We start from the raw sequence: 25931 nt of genomic DNA on the forward strand, positions 1-25931 counted from the left end.
TGTATTTAAAGGCCTACTGTTGGAAGCAGCTACTTTGCTCAAGGAGGACCCAGGGTTGCTGTTTGATGTTGAGGTAAGCCATGAACATTTGATTACAATTTGAAGAACTTATTGCACATTTTGCTTAGGAAATTTAATTGCAAACATTTGTTTGTTGGTCTGCACAAACTGTGCATTCATTACGTCAAACATTAAATTAGTTATGGGCAAAGTTGTACAAGTATTCAGACCCCTTTACTTTTTTTCATGCAGCCTGTTACTACAATGGTTAAAATATTTGTTTTCCTTATTAATCTACACGCGTAATGACAGTGAAAACAAGAAAATATTTTTTTACATTGAAAACCCTGAAATGGAACATTTACACTAGTCAAACTTCATGTTCGGGTTAACAGGCACAGCCGTTCCCATCCCCTACCAAAAAAAGTGCGAAAGTTTCTAAACTACGTTTCTGCATTTGCCAGTGTCAGCTTCGTAAACACTCACATGCAAAAAAAATTCCAGACAGTGCCTTTATTAATCTACAGACATTTCTAAAATTATATTTTCTTTTTCGATATGGTGACAAATACTTAGTGTACTATGTGTAGATTGATGAGGGAAAATGTAATTTAAAAATATAGCTGCAAGCAGCAATCCTCGGGTTCGAGCAGTCTAAGGCGTCAAAGTTGTTAGGAATGAGGAGAGCTATCATATGATATCAATAGTTTGAGTAAATGTCAAATATCAAGTGACAGACAATTGTTTATGCATTAGTAAATGTTGCCAGTTACTGTTATAGCACCATCTAGTGTCCAAACGCCACGACCTTTTGTAGTTGACCTCGGAGTGATGGTCTTCACATATGCAGGTCCTTGTTTTCATTTTATTAAAGAAACGCTCTTAATATAAAAGACTAAAATGTATTAAGTTCATGCAGAGCTTTGCAGTTTAAACCTTCCTGGCAAAAACTTTCCTGTATTTGTACTGTTCTTTTTATAAACCTGAATGTCGTTTCCTGAATACAAGAAACACTTTACATTCGATTTTAACAAAACTCCCCTTCATATGAAATAATCTTATGGCACATTTACTCTTCAAGGATCTGTAGAAGAGTGTTGTGCACGCGGCCGTATATGTTTTTTTATGAAGATCAAACGAGAGCGCGGTGAAAAAAAGCGCTTTCTCTGTGTAAATCAATGTGCATTAAAGCAGAGAAAGAGCTCACTCCGATGATTAACCTTCACCATACCGCCACCTTCTAAAAAACAAACCAGAGACAAGAATTCACTTACCCGACGCGTTCTTCATAAAACAGTTGGTTACACCGCGAACAGATATTTAACTTCACAAGTGAATCTCTTTTGGAAGAAAGTGGGTGGCTCTTAAAAGAGCCTTTGGGTGGATAAACGCTTGATACGCGTCGCTTTACTTGGAGCTGGTGTACTTGGTGACGGCTTTGGTGCCCTCGGACACGGCGTGTTTGGCGAGCTCACCGGGCAGCAGCAGACGCACGGCGGTCTGGATCTCTCTGGACGTGATGGTGGAGCGCTTGTTGTAGTGCGCGAGACGAGAAGACTCGCCGGCGATGCGCTCGAAGATGTCGTTGACGAAAGAGTTCATGATGCCCATCGCCTTGGAAGAGATGCCGGTGTCGGGGTGGACCTGCTTGAGGACTTTGTACACGTAGATGGCGTAACTCTCCTTCCTGGACTTTCTGCGCTTCTTTCCTCCCTTCACGGCGGTCTTGGTGACGGCCTTCTTGGATCCCTTCTTGGGCGCGGGCTTGGCGGGATCAGGCATGATGAAGAATAGACGAAGAATAACCGAGAGCCACCGCGCGGGGGTATTTATACACTCCAGCATGCAAATGTTCAGCGTAACGTGCGCGCGCGCTTTCATTGCGTGTTTCCGTCGGCAAAACCCTTAAACTGTTTCTATTGGTCAGCTGAAAGATAGAAGGGCGGATGGAAAGGGCCAATAAAAGTGTTTCCCGCCCATAGCCTCGAGTTTAAACTTGACCCCCCCACGCGATTGTTTCCTTTGTTTTCACTTCCGGCTCATTTTAAAACGCGTTATTATTGTAATATTCTACACGGTAAAACACACATGTCTGCGTTTACAGTCCATTATTGAGAAATATACTCGCAAAATATCGCGCTCTTTTTTTATATTGTGCATTCCAATGAATACATTAACATTTAGTTATTTAGCAAAGTTACTGGTTTCTATAAAAGCCAGAAAAAAGACCCGTTGAGATCAGAGAGAGTTGGTGTTGTTTTGCTTATGTCTAGCGGTATTCACAGAAAAGAGTTTATATAGTTTTGAATGTTGTGAGACATGTAGTTGACCGGACTGAGTTAGGAATAATGTTCCACCAGGAAGGACTTGTTAAGGATCGTTTATAAAACTGCAATTGTTATTTATACAATGTTACCACAATAACTTTAAAAACGAAGCAATTTCATATAGGATCCAACCTCTTCATGTTCTTCGTACGGTCTTATTTTCAACATTAAGAGTAAAACGTTTATCAAAGGCTGTTGAGAAGAGCGTTTTATTTTACATTAAAGTACATCGCTTTGTTTCATGTTATATAGTGAGCGGTGAACTCTTTCTATGACGTCATGGGTGGCTCTTAAAAGAGCCGTTGGGTTTTCAATGAGAGTCCGGGTCACGTTTAACCTCCGAAGCCGTACAGGGTGCGTCCCTGCCGCTTCAGCGCGTACACGACGTCCATGGCGGTGACGGTCTTTCTCTTGGCGTGCTCGGTGTAGGTGACGGCGTCACGGATCACGTTCTCCAGAAACACCTTCAACACACCGCGAGTCTCCTCGTAGATGAGACCGGAAATACGCTTCACTCCACCGCGGCGAGCGAGACGACGGATGGCGGGCTTAGTGATGCCCTGGATGTTATCACGCAGAACCTTACGATGACGCTTAGCGCCTCCTTTCCCGAGTCCCTTACCGCCTTTACCTCTTCCAGACATGATGTTCAGATACTTGAATTCAGTGTGAAAACAAACCAATAAGCGAAGGGCTTAAACATGTGCTTATAGGACCGAGGAGAAACATGCCCACGAGGGCGGCACCAGCGTACGTCATTAATACCCCTTTTCTTCCCGACTCTGCCCTTACACATATTTCAGTAATTCGACTTAAATTGAAATTTACAAAAAGCACAAAGATGAAGATTTTCTAATAAACTTAAAGTGATTTTGAAATATAAAACTTATCATTTCTTCAGCCTCATGTCACTTCAGTTTAAATGTATTTGTTCAGATAAAGATCATTGAAAGAATGTTAACTATTTTAAATTCTGTGACGTCATCATTCACTGCCATAAGATGAACAATTCAATGATTCAAAAGAGCCTCAGAAATGTTTGTTTTCCTAAATTCTTCTAAATATCTGAACATTTCTTACTTTCCTACAAATAGTTGTTTTTGTTTGTAAATAGGTTTTAAATGACATGTGGTTTAGTAAATAACAGAACTTTAAGATCTTCTTATGAAAATGATAATTATATGTTGAGTATGTGAGGAAGTGAAGTTTACATGTGATAAGAGGATTTATCGCCGATTAATGGATGAACTAAACACGGGAAAACTCCATTGATAAGATTATTTTCATTATTAATTACGACAAAAATATTAATCACTGGCTCATATGTTGCGTTGATAGTTATGTTAGTCAAATTAACCTGGAAATCTTCTCGTTCAGAACATGTGGTGGCTCTTAAAAGAGCCTTTGTGTTATGGTGGAAGACGCGGGACTTAAGCGCGCTCTCCGCGGATGCGACGCGCCAGCTGGATGTCTTTGGGCATGATGGTCACTCTCTTGGCGTGGATGGCGCACAGGTTCGTGTCCTCGAACAGACCGACCAGATAAGCCTCGCTGGCCTCCTGCAGAGCCATGACGGCGGAGCTCTGGAAGCGCAGATCCGTCTTGAAGTCCTGAGCGATCTCTCTCACCAGACGCTGGAAAGGCAGTTTGCGGATCAGCAGCTCGGTGGACTTCTGGTAGCGGCGGATCTCTCTCAGTGCAACGGTGCCGGGCCTGTAACGATGAGGCTTCTTCACGCCGCCTGTGGCCGGTGCGCTCTTACGGGCGGCTTTAGTGGCGAGCTGCTTCCTCGGGGCTTTGCCGCCGGTGGACTTACGAGCGGTCTGCTTGGTTCTCGCCATTGCGTCAATACGTTCTGCGTGCAGAGGGAAATATGCCAGTTCCGTCAGCACGGCGCGTTTTTATAGGCTTCAGCGAGTAGGACGTCACAGAGACGTATGATTGGCTAATGCGTGACGTCTGCTCATGACAGACGGCCAATGGCTGCGCGATATATGTTCAAAAGAAGTGGCGGGTTCCCTTTGTTCTGCCGCTATGAAACTGTGTCGTTTATCAGCTAGTTTGAATCCTAAAGATTTGAGCCACGTGATCATATGTGGATATATGTGAATATATGTGATCATATGTGGATATATGTGAATATATGTGATCATATGTGGATATATGTGATCATATGTGGAGATATGTGATCATATGTGGTCTACTAGCATTGCGTTAACAACTCAATATTGTGTGTGGGATCCCTGATATATATGTATAATTGTATAGGATAATGGATAAGTGTCTGCCAAACGCCTAAATGTAAATATATGTGGTTGGTTTATAATTTTGTTCCAAAAGATGAAAACACGCTTCGCTCTCTAGTCGAGTAAGTGTGTGGCTCTTAAAAGAGCCTTTGGGTTTACGGGAGACGATTTTCCGCCCGTTTACTTGGACTTCGCGGGCTTCTCGGTCTTCTTGGGCAGCAGCACGGCCTGGATGTTGGGCAGCACGCCGCCCTGAGCGATGGTCACTTTACCCAGAAGCTTGTTCAGCTCCTCGTCGTTGCGCACCGCCAGCTGCAGGTGACGGGGGATGATGCGGGTCTTCTTGTTGTCGCGAGCGGCGTTTCCGGCCAACTCGAGGATCTCGGCGGTCAGGTACTCGAGCACGGCGGCCAGATACACGGGAGCACCGGCACCGACCCGCACCGCGTAGTTGCCTTTACGGAGAAGCCTGTGAACACGACCCACGGGGAACTGAAGTCCGGCTCTTGATGAACGAGTCTTGGCTTTAGCTCTCGCCTTACCGCCGGTTTTGCCTCTTCCGCTCATGGTTAATTTTGGATGAGACTGTGAGCAATCAGAAAGAACTTCACGGAGAATGAATGTGAATTGAAACGTGCCAGTATTTAAACCTGACGGGTTGTCGCCTATTGGTTGGAGTCTAGTAATGTTTCAAACCAATCAGGTAATTTCCCTCCAAGATCCAAGCCGCCTCCCCCTTTTTCTGCCCCGCCCCTTGTACTACACGCCGTGACGTAGTGGAAATATACGTCAATTTTAACACGTTAACAACATGAATTGCAAACCTGTGGGGGGGTGCTAGCAACATTTAGCATGCTATGGATCCTTCTATTTATGAGTCTTTTCTTGTCTTTTATTTATTATTGTTATGTAGATAAACTATTAGGACGCTGTTATATGAAAAACCTGATTAAGATTAAATGACCTCCTCTTACTCCACTCCTGCCTTTTTCATAAATAAACATTCTAGCTTAACCGTTCATCGGTTAGCATCAAAAACTCATATTTGTGTGGAAAACCATCACAACAGAGGAACGCATAAGACAGGTTTAGATTACAGATCAATGTAATAAATATCTGTCTTTGGAAAACAATGTTGTGCTTACATTTATAACCTTTTTTGTTCAGAGATTATACATTTAAACACACACAATCTTTTCATTATAAATTATATTATATAATCGTATTTCTCTCAATAGATTAGAATAAGAATGTTTGTTAAGCTTTTATTTCATTGTATATTTAAATGACAAAAAGAAAACATTCATAACAGGTTTAAATGCATTATGATCTTTAATTAACATTTTATAATTATCTTTAAGGAATGAAGGTTAGCAGTACTAGTTTCTGGATTGATCATTTACACTTACACTCTACACAGAGTACATTAAAATAAAACTATCAGTGGTGTATCATTTATATGGTTCATTAGAAAATACTAAATTCACTTCTACAACAAATTTGTTTTCGTAATTTCTCATTTGCATTCAATAAAATTAACGAAAGTAATAACAGATAATGACATAAAAAAATCTCTTTTAAATGTATTGACCACCCTAAGAATCTTAACAGCGTGTCTGGTTGAGACTCCTTTCTCGAGGTTGAGAATGGAAATCATTTTCATCAGGCTGCAGCCTCCATGCCAGTGTTGTGTCCTCTAACCCACGATCCTTCAGTTTTAGCTTAACCTGAAAAACACAACAAATACTTCATTACAAATACTGATTCACTACCGTCTCCATTTATAACGAATTTGACGTTATACTACACTGTAATATACTACAAAAATTACTGTCGAACACAGTGAACTGAAAAAAAAATTGTTTAAACTGCGAATTGAAATCAAAAGGGTGTTCATCACACAGAATAGGGTTGAAACCAAACTTTGCAGGACACTGGCTCTTAATGCAAGCTGGGTGTCGACATTGTACAAAACACACTCCCAGCCTGCATTGCAGTATCAATAAATTATGAGGAAGAACTGATCTATATTTTAGTGTTACATGTTGCTGTTGTTGGGACTTGTTTTGTGATCTGTTAACTTGAATATTAAGTTGTTTGTCACTAGTTGTTTACATCAATAATTTAAGCATTGGCTTAAAGCAAATATTATCTGTGTTAAACTTACTCACCCACTTTAAGACGCTCTCCCTCACTGAAGGATCACGTATATTCCGATCAGATTTCAGCTCCAATCTGACAATCTGCTGCTTTGACTCTGTTAGAACATGATGCACGTTGTATTAAACCATTGTCCTAATCGCACAGGAATACATTTACATTTGGTCATTTAGAAGACGCTTTTATCCAAAGTGACTTAAATATAAGGTCAAAAATGGAAGCAGTTGGAACAGTTTTCCTGTATCTCAGTGTTAAGAGCATAGTGTTAACAGCGCAAGGTTGTGTGTTGGGGATCGTAAAATGTATAGGATAATGCAATGTAAGTCGCTGGCAATGAAACTGACCACATGATCAGTCAGTGTGAGGTCATGGGATGATCACAGTGATGTCACACCATTATGATGCTGTGACAGTGTTAAAGCTCAAACAATGTTGACAATCAGAAAAATAATGTTTGCTGCAATGCATGCTGGGTAAGATCGTAGTAGAAAACTCATTCATGACTCCCAGCGTGCATTGCAGCATCTCAGTTGATTCCTACCATTGTTGAGGTTTAGATACTGGGTCTTTATGTATTTGGGTCCAATTTATAGCGATATTTATGTACATAATGCATTTAGAAGACCTTTGTATGTCCGATTGCCTCAAAACGCATTGCCATGTAACGATCGCAGTGATGTCACAACATTCCCATACTGTGACTGTGTGAGTAATATATAAGCTCGTATGAATGTGCGTATGAAACTCAACAATGGTGACAATCAACAAAAGGAATCTTCATGCTACAAAGTAGGGCTCGCAAGAACTAGTCGACTAGTTAGCATTAATGATCGGACGCAACATTTAAAGCTTGACGTTGACTAGTCGCGGGTCATGTGATTTTGACACTGTACCTTTAAGAAGAGGCTAACTGTTCAGGAGACCTGTCACTCACAGCAGTTATACCGTATTATATATCGTCCTGCTTCCGCACACAACATTCACAATGTGTCCGGTTTGTGTCCACAACATTCTTGATTTGTTGTGACGCTGCGAAAGCTGCCCGGTACATTTTGTCATTTCATATTGAGGTAGCGTTAAAGCCTAATGTTACATAGATTTCAATGCGCTGTGCTTCTACACGCAGATCATATTTTGTCCACATTTAATAAAACATGAAAGAAACAGAATTAAAGGGGTCAAATGACACGGCTAAAATTAATAGCATCCTTTGTTTTAGATGTAATGTGATGTGTATATACAATTAAGGTTAAAAACGCTGCATTAGGCAAGTACATATATTGACGTTGGTCTAAAGTCCTAGGCCGTCATATATTTGGCACTCAACACTTGGTGCAGATGAAACTTTCAGTTGACTTGTTGTAAATGTAAGAGAAGTTTGGTCTGTACACACGCAAGTAACTTGGGCTGCTTGAGATCCACCTGCTGCTCTTTACCTGCACAGCCCCGCTACCACCGACCTCTTTCTTTAAAATTGTTTAGGGTTTGTGTGGTTAGTCAGGTTAGTTAAGACTAGCGTTTGAACAAGAATGCACTAAATGGTAAACACTTCACTCATCCATTGACTTCTTGGATACGTACCGGGTACAGGTGGATCAACACAGATGGGAATATCACAGTATTGCCAGGGTACATCAGGGTCTGTGGTGTAACACCATGGTGAAATCTTTTTATCAGGATTCCTGCAGAAGTTGTTGTTGTCTTCGAGACCTCTGGAATGAAATGATTATTTAAGTTACTACCCAAGTAGCAAAGTGCAGTTGTGGCCCAATCTGGGGTGATAGATCTCAACATTGATAGCGTTCAAACAAACCTTGCTTTCAATAAAAAAAGAAACTAGAGAAAACAGATATTTTGTGAAAAGTAAGAGTGGTCTGTAATAAGTAAAGATGTTGATGTCTACCTGCACTTGTAGGTCTCTGGAGTTCTCTTATGTGCGTGGGGAGTTTGAGACATCCAACTCTGGCAAGTTATGCCAGATTGTGTCACAGAAATAGTGCCCCTGTAAAAGCGTCCATCTCTGGTAAAACAGGTGTGTCCTGGTACAACCGCGGGCGGATCAGTTACTGCAAAAAAAAACATAATCAATGTTTGATGCGATGAATATTTGACAGTGATTTCATGCGGATCAAACTTACAGCATCGAGGAATCAAACAAAGTTCCCAGCGTTTGGATGAACTTGTGGTATAACACCAGGGTCCCAATTCTCCATCAGGGTTCCTACAGTAGTTCTCCTCCAAGTTCATCCCAGGTACACTACAAAAAATTTTTTTACTTGTACTAAGTGGACTTTATTTAATTCATGTTCAGTCAGTAATATTAACTCACCGTAAAGGATCGTTAATATGTGTGTGGGGTGTCTGAGAGTCCCAGCGTTGGCAGGTGAATCCATTTACTGTGGTGGAGACGTTGCCTCTATAGTCTTCTCCAATGCAGTGCATACATGCTTCTGCAACTGTTCAAGAACAGATTCAAGAGTATGACATCACAGGAAACATTCATTTTCTCTTTCATCACATGTTCTGGTTCTTGTATAATGTGTAACTGTAAATCCACATATTTAAGGTTAGGCCCAATATAATGGGCATCTCGCGATCAACCTAGAAATGTCCTGGATAAAGTCGATGTGATGATAAAGTTTTTAAAGTGTCACTTTGGGGAAGGGAGAAAGAACGTATGCAGCTGGTCTAGTTCGGATTGGCGCTACATCATCACGTGACGTGTGACACTGTAAACTGAAAGCCAGAACACAATCGTTCACCCGCTAGATCACTTGCTGGGTGTCCTGAACGTCAATGTGGAGGAAATAGCAGTGAAGTCAAACATGGCTAGCAGATAATACGGAATTAGAAAAGCCCTTCTTGCTAAAAAGACCTGATCTAGCCAACGAAGTCATCCCTTACGGAAAGAATATATATATTTCCTAATATATGAATTAAAAATATATCCAATGGCATAATGGTGTATTGGAAAATATACACAATAATAAATTGTGTAAATATATTACAAAACAGCGTTCATCATTTCAAAAGTATTTGACAATATATTTACTTATATATATATGTGATACTATATTCAGTAAATAAACTTTATAATATATTGTTGTGATAAGATATTGTACTGAATGTGTAACTCATTTACTCATGCCACGTATACACACACATATATGGAAATATTTACTTATTATGTTTAAGAACCATTTACAATATACATGTTTCCTATTTTAAAATATAGTTTTTATATAGCAGACTTGCTCATAGTAAAGCATTAAGTGAACAGACTATCACTGCACTGAAAAGGGCACTAATTTACTTAAATTAAACGTATTATATGTTATAGTAATACTTTTCAACACCAATTATCGGTGCAAAATATATATTGAAATATATATCAAGCAAATCTTTTTTCTTACCATTTGTTATATTTTGAAACATATGTTTTTCCGTATGGAATATGTAACAAGCTTGCACAACTGATTTTGAGAATCTGGTCTTTTTTTCTTTCTTTAGACTTTATAGACAAAGGACAGACTGACTTTAAAAGGTGTTTTGCTTTGAAAGCAATTCATTTGCCTTCACTCCAGATCATTTGCTTTAAGCAAATGTTTTGTGCCTATTATCTGCATGCAACCGAAGAAGTGTTTTTCATCTCCAGCCATCCGGGATCGCCTCCCAAAATGATTTAGATATCTCAAATCATTAATTCAGCTTTCGTTAATTCGAGATAAAGTGATGAAGTGACTAGTGGTTCCTTTGATGGTTGTGAATATTTTTCAGTCATATGACTGTAATGGCCTTTCACATGAATTTGTTGTTTTTAAATCAGGTGACCGTCCACCCCATTCATATATCGATGCAGCAAATTAACCCTGTAAACAATGTTGACGGGGTTAATTTGAAAGATGACGTAATGCGCATGTGTTAAAACATGTGTGTACGTGTAGGATTGAAAGGAAGTGTACCATGCATGGTTCTGCGTTAGAATGGACGCACAACAGCTTTCTCTAAGACGTTTAGCAGATGTTTTCCAGATCTCCAGCAGACATCTTACAGATGTACCTGTGCTATCTGGGAATGTTTCGTGTTCGGATGGGAGCAGCAGACCGTGTTAGCTCCCGGTGCTCCAGACACAAGCTCTGCAATCTCACAATATCATTCTAAAAAACGTGCATGCCGTGGTTTACAATGTGCATTGATACTGCAAGTGATGTGGTTTACTTTGAAAAGAAAAGGGAAGCTATCCTTTAACATTTAAACAATAAGATAACAACAAAATAACATTTAAACACCAGCTTGTCACTATATTCATTTAATTTAATTCTGCAAAGATATATATATATCAGAGATGATTGACATGATGCTGATGAAAACCACATTTTGTCAAAACTGAAATTTAAGCTATTTTGATATTCTTGAAAACGTACAACAAAATACACAGAGAACAAAACAGGGGATCACAGACTGGGCTTGTGACAAATAAAACTTTAAGGAAATTTTGCCAAGCTAAGACACGATGCAGAAACAAGAGCCAGGGAAATTCTCTCTTGGTTCATTTGGTTCACCTCATATTTAGCTACACAGTCAAATGGCCAGTGTTAAATCAACACTGCTCAGAGTGTATATTGTCCCACTCTACAGGGTGTTAAAGTAACACTGATGTAATGTTGAAGATAATAAGGTAATAGAGTGACTAATTAAGATATGATTAACCATTAAAGAAAAACACCTGCTGTAAAGTGAAAATACCATTTTGAGAAGAAAGAACATTGTTTTGAATGTGAAGTTTCATTTTGGAGGAGAATTGAGGGGTTTTGCCCATCATGTTTGTGTTTTTTGATTTGTGTGTAGAGTTCTTTCAGAAAATGTGTGTAAACAATTGAGAAAAACTGTATTATCTCTAATGTGTTTCTTTATATTATGTTTTTATCAAATAAACAGCGCTTTAACTTTTCATGTGTTTTGCCTGTTCGTTTACATTTGGCACTTCGGGGCCTAAAAATGCAAACTTGAAACTTGTTTTGTTACGCAACATACTCATAAACTGCACACGCACATGGGGATGGAATGATGATAGATTATTGGTACGGTTATAGTCTAAGGAATAATCAAAGTTTCATGATTATGAGTTTTATTGTTCATCATTTAATTTATACATTTTTACTGTAATGGGGTGAGATTTGATTGGTTACTGACATTCTTCCAGACTTCCTTTGTGTTTAACAGAACAAAGAAATGTATACAGGTTTGAAACAATATGAGGTTTAGTAAAGGATGATACAGATCATTTTTGAGTGAACTATCCCTTTAACAGTGCTTTCATGTGTTTCGGTTTGGTCTAGCTGTGATTATCAGGTACAGAAACTGAATAAAGTAATGAAATAATACTTCATAATCTTCACAGTTTAAACGAAATATAGATCAAACCATATTCAAGTTATAAAAGTGAATCAGTCAGGAGCAGTGAGTGTGTTTATGTATTTCTTTTTGTTGTTTGATGAGCATTAAAACAGATACTTATTATGCTGCTGTCTCTTTAAGAGGTCACGGGTCACATGCATTTTTTCCCTACCGTTTGAGTGATGTGTAGAGAGTCTATTTGATAAATAACATTCAATGACAACTTACTGTATGATAAAACTAACAACAAATAATAATACAATTGGTTGCATCAGGAGTAATGTTAAACTTTGAATTCGAGCGTGTGCATTCAGAATGTATGTGTCCTGTCCGACGCGTGGAACTCTGATACAAGACCATCTCTCACCGCTACGGCCTTGACTATGAATGTACATGTTAGATTCGCTGTAGACTTTCTGTCAAAGTTAATCTAGTGTGTGCCGTGACGTTTTAAGCTTGTACACTGCTGGTGTTGCTTTGTTTCCGTTCCGTGCATCAGGAACACATGGCGTAACGGAGCCTTTACGATTAATGAACCGTGACGTTAAGCGTGGTTACTAGTGAAATTTGGTAATCGCTGTCAAGGCTGTTATGTGTACGTGAAAACTCAAACAACAAACTTTTCCACATTCTACTCCTTCATTGCTGTGAAAACACAGTGTGTTTGTCCCTCCTTTAGTGACCTGTAGATGAGTTCATCAATCTTCAAATCTGCCAACAGCGATATCTGAACATCAGAATCTACACATGTGTAAAGATAAACACTGACCTGAGAACAACAGCGCATGAATCAGTCTTTCCATTGTTGGTGGACAAAACACATTTAAATCAACAAGAAGAACGAGCGTGCAAGTAGAACGACAAGAAACCTTCAAGTGAAGAAAACATCTGGAGCACAGGGCTGGAGATCAAACTGTACAGGCTTCTGAATAGGGTGTTCGCTTAGTTTTACATCCAGTTTTATGTTCACAAATATACACAAATTTTGATGAATTAATTGTATGCAAATTGATTTACGCAACATCATTTGAATGATGAGACAAACAAAATGAAACTGGTCAAGGCTGAACACACACTTCTCAAAGATGGCGGTTATTGCATAGTATGAAGCAAACATCCAGGGCTACGTGACATTATAATAATTGATTAATTATTTAGTTTAATATTACAGTATTCAAACAAACATATTCACATTGGATGACGCAGGAAATACACACTATTTAAAAGTATTTTGTATGTAATGTATGTATTTAAATGTTTGGCCGGGTCAGCATTGTAGCTCTATAAATAAAGGTAATAAATTTATTAGCTGTATCGCTACATGACACACCAGAACCAGTCACACTGAAGCATCCAGATGTCTCCAATACTGCGTTATTTTATAAAAGATCCAACGCGATGTGATCAGGTTTGTTTATATCTGCTGTGGGTATCAAAACCTTCCCGTTAGATTATGACTCCTCTGTTAAGACGATGGATTCAGCAAGATACCAAGTAAAATACATTCGACTTTAAGTCGTGTTAGAAGTTGTGCTGACGGGGACATTTTTGTCCATGAACATGAATTGATAGATGCCAGTTTGAGACAATGGCTCGAATCCCTGTGAGACTGTGTTTCATTTGGCAAAGTAAGTAAGTTAAAGTTAAAGATGCTGGAGGAAATGTAAAAATACAGATTTCAAATTGTTGAGTCTGGTTGCATTGATGTAGTGAAATGTATTCGGTATGTGCACTATATTTAATGCTCTGTTTTATTACATGAGTTTTTTATGATCATTTGCTGTGTCAAATCATGTTGTGCGTGTTGAGTTTGGGTCAGTGCCCAATCAGGGAACCTGTCACGCCCTGTTGCTGGCCTGAGGGTGCCATGCCATTCTGTGTTCTGTCTGTGTTTTGAATGAACTTCCCAACATGCTTTGTCTTGTTATCATGTATTGGTTTCACCTGTGTGAAAATGACAGACCGACATTTCTTAACCCTGCTGATATAACAGGTTGGGTTGTTTCAGCTGGTTAAGCAGGCTGGTTTTTGGCCACATTTATTTAGCTGGTCAGGGTGTTTATTACCAAGCTGGTCTTAGCTGGTCAGTGAACAATAGACTACAGTAATCTAGAACAGTGTTGTTCAACCCCTCACATAATGTCTCCCTAGGTGCTTTATATAGGCCACAAAGACGTCAGAATTTAATCCACAGAAAAGAAGAGTGCGTAAATTATATATTTTTTTGTGAATTAAGGGTTTATTTCGACATTTGTCGTTTCCATCGCTTCAAAATGCGCATAAAACCAGGGTGATGCAAACCCGTCTAGCGATTCGACCAATAATTGGTGATTATAAATGGATGCATATAAATAAGATTATCCAAACATTAATTATAATATAAAAAACATAATATAAAGTTACTGTGTAACAATTGATTATGGTCCCATATAAAAATATGCATAGAATACCTCTCAAAACCTGCAGCTTGGTTGGGGTCAAGTGAGGCTTCAAAGGATTTTTATTTGTGGGACATTCCTTTCCAGACACACTTTTGTTTTTTAAAGTTGTGTCACAGGCATCTCTTTGAAAAAATTTGAATCTTTGGGAAACAGGAACACATTTTCTTCCACACCTCCTCTCTAAGCCAAACATTGTCTCCTACGTAGATTATCAAAATAAGAACATGGTACAGTTAAATTACATCACATACCTGTTACGTTGCCTGTTCCTATGTCAGATTCTGTTCCTTTTTCCTACGATGTGCCTCAAGGGTCTGTGCTTGGTCCTTTGTTGTTCTATCTGTATATGCTTCCTCTTGGCAAGATTATCAACAGTCCCACCTTTATTATATTTAAAATGTTGGTAAATAGTTATAGAGCCTTGCATGGTCAGGATATATTTCATGTGCATTCTCCTGGTCGGTATTTAAGGTCCTCTGACTGGGACCTTCTAACTATCCCTAGAACAAGTCTTAAGATGAAAGTTGACCAAGCTTTTTGTTGTTATGTTTTTAGTTTAGATTTGCCTATATGTATGTTTGATTTGTTTTTCTGATATGTTGTAAAGCACTTGGTGATTCCTTGTCTGTGAAAGGTGCTATATAAATACATTTGACTTACTTACTTAGTTTATTGTAATGTTAAAATGAAGAACATAACTGAAAAGATGGAAATTCTGAGACCGGCTGATACTCCTTTATCCCAAATTACAGCACGCAGATTTAACAGCTTTTAACAGTGTATAGTGAAGACAAGTGGTTAGGTAACACAAAAAGACGGAAAGCCAGTTTGTGTCAGATGTTAATCTGTTACATTTACTGCAAAAGCCATTATTACCCTCAGACTGTCAAATTAATTTTATTCTAATATTATTCTGTCTTTTATTTTGTTTTAATTGTGGGCTTATTTTATTAAACAAATTAATATAAAACCGTTAAATAATCTTTCACAGGTGTCTGTCTTTTATTGTTATTGAGGTTATTCAAAACATGTACTTGCAAACTCAAAGATGCTGGGTAATATAGCTAAGAGCATGTGGGGTGTGTGTGTAGCTGCTGTTGACATGAACAGAAGGGCTTGAAAAGGAGATTAAAATGAATATAGATGTGATGTCAAAATCAAACAATAGTATAGCAATGAAAACGGTTACTATATGCTTCACATTTTCACGCAAAAAATGACTTTATGGTGCTGACTTACACATAAAATGCATTGTAACATCCTATGGAAATGTAAATAATGTGTAGTATTCATTTGTGAGTAATCTGATGTTTATGTACCCTCTTTTAGTTTTTTTCTTGTTGATGCATGTGGAATTTTCTTTGTTACGCAATGGGATGTGGCATTGTACATGCAGTTTCCTGACAAAAAAAGCATCAAAAACGTAATAACAAATATAATAACATGCCAATGTTTTATTCATAAAGAGAGAGAGCTTTTCCCTGTTTTTGGAAAGATAATGAAGCTTACATCTAAAATTTAACAGAAGAAAACATTATCCCATATCCCAACACCCAAGAAAATTACAATCAACCAAAAATTGTGTGATCGCTGACAAACTAAATCATATTTGATTTCTCAATCTTTTTTGCGATCAAAGTTTTGTCTCTTTAGCATGAGCCTTTATATCAGTGTAAGTAATGCCTTTGTAGACGCCCTTGGTTTGATATTGTAACACACTTTGATTCTGGCACTTTATTTTCACTGTGCCGGTGTACGGCAGGTCAAAACTGCATCTGCCAATGTTGATATCAACAACCACCTTCTTCCCGGGCGGTATTTCTATTTCTGATGACACAGTTTCTGTTCTTTCCTCCGTATGTTCCTGTCCATAACTGTTTTCGACCCCAACGGTAAAGCTGAATCCTGCTGAAACTTCAGCAATTTCCGGAATACCAGCCTTAACTTCGATCGAAAATGTTGTCGAAAAGCTTATGTTTTGAGACCATGAGGATGTTTTGGATATTTTCTTTGAGCTTTCAATTTTTTGCTTTTGGCTGATGGAGGACTCATTTGTGTAAGCGATAGATTTGATTTCTTCCACTGACACCTTCGGTATCATTTGGTTAATCGTGGGATAGTTGACATCGGTAAGCACCACCGATTCAACTGCATTGAGAAACACGAACCCCATAGAGTCAATGTCTGATCCAGCTCTTCCTTCAACACCCAGACAATATCCAGAGCCAACATCCATAGGGTATTCAGTTTTTAATCCCCAGCTTGTCATTTTCACAAAATATTCATTTTTCAGAGTGGTCTTGAAACGAATGGCCCCAAGACGCGTACCAGCTCCATTTCCCCAAAGGGACAGTGAGGTGAAACTCTCACCTGGCTGGAATTTGAACTCTTGATAAGGTCCAGCTGGATGTCCAAAGGTTTGGTTTCTCCCATCAGAAAGCCAGACCTTGACAGCTTTGACTTGCCATTCCCCCACCCAAACCCCGATCTTTTCTAAACTGGCACCATTTGTCACACCAGTTAATGAAAAGGAAGTACCTCCTTGGCCACCAATGTAAGACACGGTTGTTGGGAAGGACATTGTTGAAGTAATAAGATCTGAAAAATTAATTCATAGATCAATATTACAGAGAAATATTGTCGCTGTGTTTGTAATATAATAATACATTTACAATACATAGATTTTTTATTACACATTTTCTACTACTAAACTTATTTTCAAAACTTTTTCACATTTTCTCAAATTTTAGGACACTCTCGTTCAAACGGTATTATTTTTAGCAACTTCACAGTGGCCTACTATTCGCTCAAATATACTCAAATATACATATAAGGCTCTTATATGCTTCTTATATTCAACGTTCAGTCCAAGACCTGCTTTCAAAAACTGTTTTATTAGTAAAATTCTCATTTTGAAAGAAACTAACTGATATTTTTCTGCACACCCCTTTAAAATAAAATGTTCAGGATAAGCATTTAAATCAAGTGACATTAAATTAAATGACATTGAAATCAAGTGCCTACGGAAATACTTACATGTCAACTGCAGTTTTGAAATGCCAACTTGTGTTGAAGTCAGAAGGTATAATTGTATTCGTAAAAGATTCAGTTTAAATAGTTCTGCAAAGGGCGTTGGCTTCTCTAAAGAGACCCTCCCATTCCTGAGTAACATCAGATTATCTGACAAGGATCAGACATTACACAAAAACATGAACTAACCCCGTTAGAGCCTGAAGGGAAAATGTTGTTTTCGAACAATTGTTTTTTTTGACTGTCGAACTGTAACACAATTTATCTTTTACACAGCTGTCCATGAGTGCCAGTCACTACAAAATAAATCTGAATTTCACAAAATGTGAAGGATGTTCAGTGAAACTATCATGCGGTCAATTGAGAAGAATACCGTTCAATATCCTCTTCAAACTTTCACATTTGAAGAATTTATTAGTTTATACCCAGTTAGCAAAAAACAATGGGGCCAGTTCCGTTTACATTCCTACCTGCCATCGGCTCGGCTCCATTTGCTGTTATAAGTACTCACTGCCTTTTATTTAATATTGCTTGAATAATTAAACCACTAGATTAAAACTTTACAATATTATAACAGGACATACTTTGTTAACAAACATATTTTTAGAAAATATTTATTTACTAACTGCACGAACATTTTAAAACATAACAACTTTAAATCTGTTAATTTAAACGAAAAACAACAATTTGAGCTTAGATAAACAAATGCACACGTGAAGGATTTATACCTTAAATATAAAAATTGCACTAAGCAGCATGAAAATCTTACAACAAATCCATTCCTAATTTAAAGAGAAATACAATGCAGTAAAAATGTAAACGCATCAAAATAACTATTGCACAATACTTAAATACGATTTGCAATGTAACATAAACAAAAAAAGTTTTACACTTCAGTGCAATTAACTAAATAAACTATAAAAAATAAAGCTTGCAGGAGTCATTTTAACTTCAGGGACAGATTTTCCCCCTTTGCCTTCGTCCCCCATCCCCAGGGAGAGATTATTGCATGTCCCTGGTGTAACCTATGTACTAAAACTACTTTCAAGCTCTACAAAGTATTTAAAGTAAACCTGGTCTCTTCATCACTTCCCTGACAAATCATCATAAAATACAAATGAAACGTTAAACCAGCAGACTTTCCACACACAACACATTGATAAGACTGTATGTGAACGTTCAATATTTTATATAGATTTCACCATCATGTCCTCCTCTTTAAATTTGACTCTTTTGGTGGGAGTGAAAAGAACAAATGAAGCAAATGCATAACCATTTCCATTTTGAGCTTTAGGCTTCGCAAGTTTGCATGCACATTGGTCCCTATAAGCATCTGAATTATCGAACCAAATTACTGTTTTTACATTTTGCATGCAAACTTGCTAAGCTTGAAATGGAAATGGAAATGCATTTGCTTATGCTCGCTAGAAAATATTAACCAACATAAAACATTGAATTGTTAGCATTATTGCATTTAATATATGATGTTATATTAAATAAGCTTGGGAGGAGCACTTACAAATGACAAGCTGCCTCACCATCTCTAGTGTCTCCTCCACACTTTTGGAAGCTGGGATATTATTTACAAACAGTTCATGAGTATCAAAATAAACCGTTTTAAATGATAACTGATCGATCGCGAGAATCTATAGGTGCGCTCACACAGCGCGCATGCGCAGAAGACCGTGGGGAATAAAGAACCCGCCTATATGTGCTCGTGGCAGCGATGTGTCTGATAGTGGGGGGTCACCATAGCCCCCGTTAAAATGCATAGTGAGAGAGGCGAGTTTTGCACTTTAATGTGTTCAAAAATTGCACTTTATTTGCACTGTTAACATAAAAGACAAAACACTTAAAATCAGGGAATCGACATATCCGTTTTCAAATAAATAACGGAGAATGGAAAAAACGTTCCTTTTTTAATTTCTGTCACAAATGTTTTTCAAAAAGTGTTAAAACGTTATTATTAAATAATGAACATATGAAATAATGAATAATGTCTGTTTTTTCAACCATGAGCTACAGTTGAAAATGTCACCAACAGGGGGAGCAATGACGGTTACTTCACATCAGATTGATCCAAAACTGTATACATTTATTTCTTCTGCTAAACACAAAAGAGGATATTCTGAAAAAGAAGGTCAGTTTCCAAACAGATCTCATCCCCCTTTTACTGCCATAGTAGGGAAAATAAATACTGTGGGAGTCAATGGGGGATGACATCTGTTTGGATACTGACATTCTTCTAAATATCTTCCTTTGTGTTTAGCAGAATATATGAATGTATACAGTTTAAAATAGATGATTCATGACACAAGCCTTGTTTTACAGCAATGGACTCGTGATGACCCAACACAGTCTCACAACTGAGATTGTCAGGAACTGTAATCTGGATCTGAACGAACATTTCTCTTATAGTTCTGTAAATTATAAAAGGATAATTTAAAATAATAACAGAAGATGTTTAGATGTTTATCTCTCCTTCATCAGGAAATTTAGTCAATTCTCAAAATATGATGATAGAGAGAAGAACAGTAGCCAGGACAGGAAGTGATGTTAGCATAAGATAAGCAGAGTTTACTGAATAAACTTGTTTGTATTTCTGTGCTTTGTTTGACTAAAAACAGATCCAACAGATAAGTATTATTATACCACATTCACAACATTGTCTTGTGACATTAAGAACCTTGAGAACGAGATCACATAACTACCAGTGAAGATGATAAAAATCAGCATCCAAAAATGAGATTGAGATATTCATATTCAGTAATATAGAATAGAAAAAATAGATAAACCAATGAATATAATACATTTAAAAAAAATAACAATTTGAGAAACAATAATCCAGTGCTAGGTTTTTTTAAACTAAACTATAATAAACTTGAAACTATGTTTTTAGATGTAATAACATATATATATTAATTTAAATGAAACGTTATTCTGGAGCTCGATTACAAGCTGTCTAAAGAAAACAGCAAAAAACAATAACAATACAAATAAGAAAAAAATAATTAAATACAATAAAAACATGTCTGTACTCTCAGTAAGAATATTAGCATATCAAGTACAAACACACAGAAATGCAGACACATTCTACAATCGATCAATTGTTTTATTTCAATACTGGATGCACAGATTTACAGTTTTATTATATTTGATTATATTTATTCTGTGTTGTATGGTTCTGTCAGTCTGAATATAACAAATGTGCACATCAATAAAACAAAAGAGCTTTGAGAGATTCACACAAATACCTCGAGAGTGTTTGTGTGTTTATCAAGCTGATCAAAACAACTTCTGTATGCAACACTGAACAAGTCTCTGAATGACCTTCATTTCACACAAATCATGTTTCACACGTGTTTTAAATATTCAGAAAACGAGAATAATTCATCAAACTTTACACGAATAAATCACAAGGAATTCACACGAGTCTTTCCTGCAGAGATCGATGCTGGTCGTGTTTTGAATCTAACACTGAATCAATAAAGCCTTCACTGTCGTGTAGTTGAGTCTCTGAATAAAGCTCTGGATCTCTGCTGTGTGTTCTCGCTGTTTTCACTCCGTCAAATGATCTTTAAACTCTGATTTTCATTGTAAATGTCACGAGAGAAAACACAAGAGTTTGCGGCTCACAGAGGCGCGCGGGCACAGAGCAGGTCGAGCTGAGTCTATCTGGTTCTCATGTGGTGTATAAGAGCGCAGCGCCGCTCAGTCCTCCCGCATTACTGATCTCTGATCCGACTACAGAAATGGCAGAAACCGCTCCAGCAGCCCCGCCGGCGAAAGCGCCGAAGAAGAAATCCGCAGCCAAACCCAAGAAAGCGGGTCCAGGCGCGGCTGAACTGATCGTTAAAGCCGTGTCGGCCTCCAAGGAGAGAAGCGGCGTGTCTCTGGCCGCCCTGAAGAAAGCTCTCGCCGCCGGAGGATACGATGTGGAGAAGAACAACTCCCGCGTCAAGCTCGCCATCAAGGGCCTCGTGACCAAAGGCACACTGGTCCAGACTAAAGGCACCGGCGCTTCTGGATCATTCAAGCTGAACAAGAAACCAGCAGAGACCAAGAAACCAGCAAAGAAAGCCGCTCCTAAAGCGAAGAAGCCCGCCGCAGTGAAGAAACCCGCCGCTGCCAAGAAACCCAAGACTGCAGCGGCAAAGAAGACCGCCGTTAAGAAATCTCCGAAGAAGGCGAAACCGGCCGCCGCCAAACCAGCAGCTAAGAAAGCAACAAAGAGCCCCAAGAAGGCTACAAAGAGTCCAAAGAAGGCAACGAAAAGCCCCAAGAAGGCGAAGAAGCCCGCAGCCCCGAAGAAGACCGCCAAGAGCCCGAAGAAAGTCAAGGCTGCAGCCAAACCAAAAGCTGCAAAGCCTGAAGCAGCGAAGCCTAAACGGGCCGCTCCGAAAAAGAGATAAAATAATCAATGACGGTGTTGATTCAAACAAACGGCTCTTTTAAGAGCCACCCAACCCCTCATGAAAGAGCGACTTCACCCCTCATGAAAGACTTCTCAATGTATTCATCCCAAAACTGATTATTGAAGTTTTGAGGAATATAGTCGATTATTGTGTTATTGGTCAGAAGTTATAACAATTGAAATGACGCAATCATACAAATTGTTTTATTAACATTTATCAGACGCTTTTATCCAAAACGACTTAAAAAGAGTTCAGGGAGCAATAAGCGCTACAGCATCAGTGTAATGTAAGAAAGTTGGGGATTGTGTCTGGAGGGAAGTCGTCTGATTGGTTTAGGAGTTTAACGGACTCCAACCAATAGGCAACTGACAGACATGAACTGTAACGCGAGAGCGTCTCTAATCGGCGTCATAGCTTAATCGTCAAAGCAATCCGTTATTGAGTATTCGATATCTGCTTAAAATGGTTTACGGGAGATATCAACAATTACACTTATTTTAGCAGACGCTTTTATCCAAAGCAGCATAGAAATTAGAAGACGTTTAACATTTAGTAATAGAGAAAAACAATTGTAGTTTACCGAGTCGTGTTTTAAGCGGCCCTTGTGAATAAAAGACACTAAAAACTGAACGCTCTTCTTGAAGAATTGTGTTAATTGCATTATTAAGCGTTACCGTTTTATGTTGAACAGCAAGGTGCAATTCAAATAATACGAATATAAAATGAGAACTTTTATCAAAGCCCTGTTTTGTGTTTTCCTTCCTTTAACGCGCTTGTAAACTGAACAAAGACGCAAAGTCCCGCCAATTTCATTTGAACGCATGTCGCGCGGCCATTGGCCGTCTGTCATGAGCAAACATCACTCATCAGCCAATCGCATGCATCCATGCCCTCAACGTGCTGTGGGTACTAGCCTTTAAAAGCAGGCGATCTGCGAAGCTAAGCAGTTTCAGAACAGAACGCAGAAGAGACCGCAGCGATGGCAAGAACCAAGCAGACCGCTCGTAAGTCCACCGGCGGCAAAGCCCCGAGGAAGCAGCTCGCCACTAAAGCCGCCCGTAAGAGCGCACCGGCCACAGGCGGCGTGAAGAAGCCTCATCGTTACAGGCCCGGCACCGTTGCTCTGAGAGAGATCCGCCGCTACCAGAAGTCCACCGAGCTGCTGATCCGCAAACTGCCTTTCCAGCGTCTGGTGAGAGAGATCGCTCAGGACTTCAAGACGGATCTGCGCTTCCAGAGCTCCGCCGTCATGGCTCTGCAGGAGGCCAGCGAGGCTTATCTGGTCGGTCTGTTCGAGGACACGAACCTGTGCGCCATCCACGCCAAGAGAGTGACCATCATGCCCAAAGACATCCAGCTGGCGCGTCGCATCCGCGGAGAGCGCGCTTAAGTCCCGCGTCTTCGACCATAACACAAAGGCTCTTTTAAGAGCCACCACATGTTCTGAAGAGAAGATTTCCAGGTTAATTTGACTAACATAACTATCAACGCAACATTTGAGCCAGTGATTAATATTTTTGTCGTAATTAATAATGAAAATAATCTTATCAGTGGAGTTTTCCCGTGTTTAGTTCATCCATTAATCGGCGATAAATCCTCTTAAGGGCGAACGATCACATGTAAACTTCACTTCCTCACATACTCAACATATAATTATCATTTTCATAAGAAGAGCTTAAAGTTCTGTTATTTACTAAACCTCATGTCATTTAAAACCTATTTACAAAAGCAACTATTTGTAGGAATGTAAGAAATGTTCAGATATTTAGAAGAATTTAGGAAAATAAACATTTCTGAGGCTCTTTTGAATCATTAAATTGTCCCTCTTATGGCAGTGAATGATGACGTCACATAATTTAAAATGTTAACATTCTTTCAATGATCTTTATCTGAACAAATACATTTAAACTGAAGTTCTGGTCTGAAGTGACATGAGGCTGAAGAAATGATAAGTTTTATATTTCAAAATCACTTTAAGTTTATTAGAAAATCTTCATCTTTGTGCTTTTTGTTAATTACTATTTAAGTCGAATTACTGAAAGATGTTTGAGGGCAGAGGCGCGAAGAAAAGGGGTATGAATGACGTACGCTGGTGCCGCCCTCGTGGGCATGTTTCTCCTCGGTCCTATACGCACATGTTTAAGCCCTTCGCTTATTGGTTTGTCTTCACATTGAATTGAAGTATCTGAACATCATGTCTGGAAGAGGTAAAGGCGGTAAGGGACTCGGGAAAGGAGGCGCTAAGCGTCATCGTAAGGTTCTGCGCGATAACATCCAGGGCATCACTAAGCCCGCCATCCGTCGTCTCGCTCGCCGCGGTGGAGTGAAGCGTATTTCCGGTCTCATCTACGAGGAGACTCGCGGTGTGTTGAAGGTGTTTCTGGAGAACGTCATCCGTGACGCCGTCACCTACACCGAGCACGCCAAGAGAAAGACCGTCACCGCCATGGACGTCGTGTACGCGCTGAAGCGGCAGGGACGCACCCTGTACGGCTTCGGAGGTTAAACGCGACCCGGACTCTCATTGAAAACCCAACGGCTCTTTTAAGAGCCACACACGACTTCCGTCAAAGAGCCGAAGCTTCTGTTTCACTGCTGCATGAGCGGCGCTTCACTTGACTCGCGTTGTGCTTCTGATTCTTTTATATCAGCAACACTTGAGTTACGGCTCGTGTTACACGTTACATTTATTATTGTAATTTATGCATAATTACATTTAACTGCCAGTAAACCCGAGCCATACAGTAATTACATCCAGTTATTCAGTGTTTTTAGGTGCTTTATATAAATACACACGGGCTCTGTAAAATGAACCTGTTTGTTATGATTTATAAGCGGGAATAATAATTTGAAAAACAACTAAAATCGATCTCTCGCTCTCCGACACTCAATTTAATTTGAGGATATTTTTGTTGTTTTTATAATGTGGTTCACCAGCATGACTCCGTACATTCGTATTGCATTTGCAGCTGGGCTGCGTTCAAATAGTGCAATATGTGAACAAACGAAAACTTTATCAAATAAAGTGTGATGTATGTAGTGCACTTAAAGTAGTTTATAATAAAATATATGTGAAATATAAAGAACAAAGATAATATAGTTTAGACAGAAGTAGCAGAATAAATGGATATAATAATATAATGATATGAACGTATATCAAAAATCTCTATAAAATTAAGAGAGACTATAATTAAGGGACTTTAATGAAACGCGCGTCGAATTGTTAAATATGATCAATAATAACGCGCTTTAAAATGAGCCGGAAGCGGAAACAAAAGAAACAATCGCATGGGGGTGGGGCATGTTTCAACTCGAGGCTATGGGCGGGAAACACTTTTATTGGCCCTTTCCATCCGCCCTTCTATCTTTCAGCTGACCAATAGAAACAGTTTAAGGGTTTTGCCGACGGAAACACGCAATGGGAGCGCGCGCGCACGTTACGCTGAACATTTGCATGCTGGAGTGTATAAATACCCCCGCGCGGTGACTCTCGGTTATTCTTCGTCTATTCTCCATCATGCCTGAACCAGCCAAGCCCGCGCCCAAGAAGGGATCCAAGAAGGCCGTCACCAAGACCGCCGTGAAGGGAGGAAAGAAGCGCAGAAAGTCCAGGAAGGAGAGTTACGCCATCTACGTGTACAAAGTCCTCAAGCAGGTCCACCCCGACACCGGCATCTCTTCCAAGGCGATGGGCATCATGAACTCTTTCGTCAACGACATCTTCGAGCGCATCGCCGGCGAGTCTTCTCGTCTCGCGCACTACAACAAGCGCTCCACCATCACGTCCAGAGAGATCCAGACCGCCGTGCGTCTGCTGCTGCCCGGTGAGCTCGCCAAACACGCCGTGTCCGAGGGCACCAAAGCCGTCACCAAGTACACCAGCTCCAAGTAAAGCGACGCGTATCAAGCGTTTAT

General features: G+C 39.3%; 9 protein-coding genes across 9 annotated transcripts; 4 read left to right on the forward strand and 5 right to left on the reverse strand.

Moving 5' to 3' along the window:
* Window positions 1-1390: 1390 nt before the first annotated feature.
* Window positions 1391-1782, reverse strand: LOC306893396 (histone H2B-like; the record flags this gene model as incomplete). Its single annotated transcript, XM_079455185.1, has 1 exon — window positions 1391-1782. One exon carries the CDS (start codon window positions 1780-1782, stop codon window positions 1408-1410), a length of 375 nt encoding a protein of 124 aa, XP_079311311.1. The 3' UTR covers window positions 1391-1407.
* An 829-nt stretch (window positions 1783-2611) lies between these two features.
* LOC306893407 (histone H4) lies at window positions 2612-2971 on the reverse strand (the record flags this gene model as incomplete). Its single annotated transcript, XM_079455196.1, has 1 exon — window positions 2612-2971. The coding sequence occupies one exon, from the start codon at window positions 2969-2971 to the stop codon at window positions 2660-2662; it is 312 nt and encodes a 103-aa protein (XP_079311322.1). The 3' UTR covers window positions 2612-2659.
* Window positions 2972-3757: 786 nt separating this feature from the next.
* Window positions 3758-4168, reverse strand: LOC306893376 (histone H3.2; the record flags this gene model as incomplete). The annotated part of the gene is made up of 1 exon (XM_079455165.1): window positions 3758-4168. One exon carries the CDS (start codon window positions 4166-4168, stop codon window positions 3758-3760), a length of 411 nt encoding a protein of 136 aa, XP_079311291.1.
* Window positions 4169-4753: 585 nt separating this feature from the next.
* On the reverse strand, window positions 4754-5140 carry LOC306893381 (histone H2A-like; the record flags this gene model as incomplete). Its single annotated transcript, XM_079455170.1, has 1 exon — window positions 4754-5140. The coding sequence occupies one exon, from the start codon at window positions 5138-5140 to the stop codon at window positions 4754-4756; it is 387 nt and encodes a 128-aa protein (XP_079311296.1).
* Window positions 5141-15550: 10410 nt separating this feature from the next.
* LOC306893341 (aerolysin-like protein) lies at window positions 15551-17652 on the reverse strand. The gene is made up of 2 exons (XM_079455126.1): window positions 17608-17652; window positions 15551-17169 (listed from the first exon to the last, which is right to left on the reverse strand). The coding sequence occupies exon 2, from the start codon at window positions 17150-17152 to the stop codon at window positions 16205-16207; it is 948 nt and encodes a 315-aa protein (XP_079311252.1). The 5' UTR covers window positions 17153-17169; window positions 17608-17652; the 3' UTR covers window positions 15551-16204.
* Window positions 17653-21353: 3701 nt separating this feature from the next.
* On the forward strand, window positions 21354-22013 carry LOC306893352 (histone H1.5-like; the record flags this gene model as incomplete). The annotated part of the gene is made up of 1 exon (XM_079455138.1): window positions 21354-22013. One exon carries the CDS (start codon window positions 21354-21356, stop codon window positions 22011-22013), a length of 660 nt encoding a protein of 219 aa, XP_079311264.1.
* A 982-nt stretch (window positions 22014-22995) lies between these two features.
* Window positions 22996-23406, forward strand: LOC306893485 (histone H3.2; the record flags this gene model as incomplete). Its single annotated transcript, XM_079455325.1, has 1 exon — window positions 22996-23406. The coding sequence occupies one exon, from the start codon at window positions 22996-22998 to the stop codon at window positions 23404-23406; it is 411 nt and encodes a 136-aa protein (XP_079311451.1).
* Window positions 23407-24210: 804 nt separating this feature from the next.
* On the forward strand, window positions 24211-24522 carry LOC306893415 (histone H4; the record flags this gene model as incomplete). Its single annotated transcript, XM_079455204.1, has 1 exon — window positions 24211-24522. The coding sequence occupies one exon, from the start codon at window positions 24211-24213 to the stop codon at window positions 24520-24522; it is 312 nt and encodes a 103-aa protein (XP_079311330.1).
* A 1011-nt stretch (window positions 24523-25533) lies between these two features.
* Window positions 25534-25908, forward strand: LOC306893398 (histone H2B-like; the record flags this gene model as incomplete). The annotated part of the gene is made up of 1 exon (XM_079455187.1): window positions 25534-25908. One exon carries the CDS (start codon window positions 25534-25536, stop codon window positions 25906-25908), a length of 375 nt encoding a protein of 124 aa, XP_079311313.1.
* Window positions 25909-25931: the final 23 nt, after the last annotated feature.

This window comes from Barbatula barbatula (genome assembly GCF_947034865.1).
Source record: "Barbatula barbatula genome assembly, chromosome: 4".
NCBI classification, from domain to species: domain Eukaryota; kingdom Metazoa; phylum Chordata; class Actinopteri; order Cypriniformes; family Nemacheilidae; genus Barbatula; species Barbatula barbatula.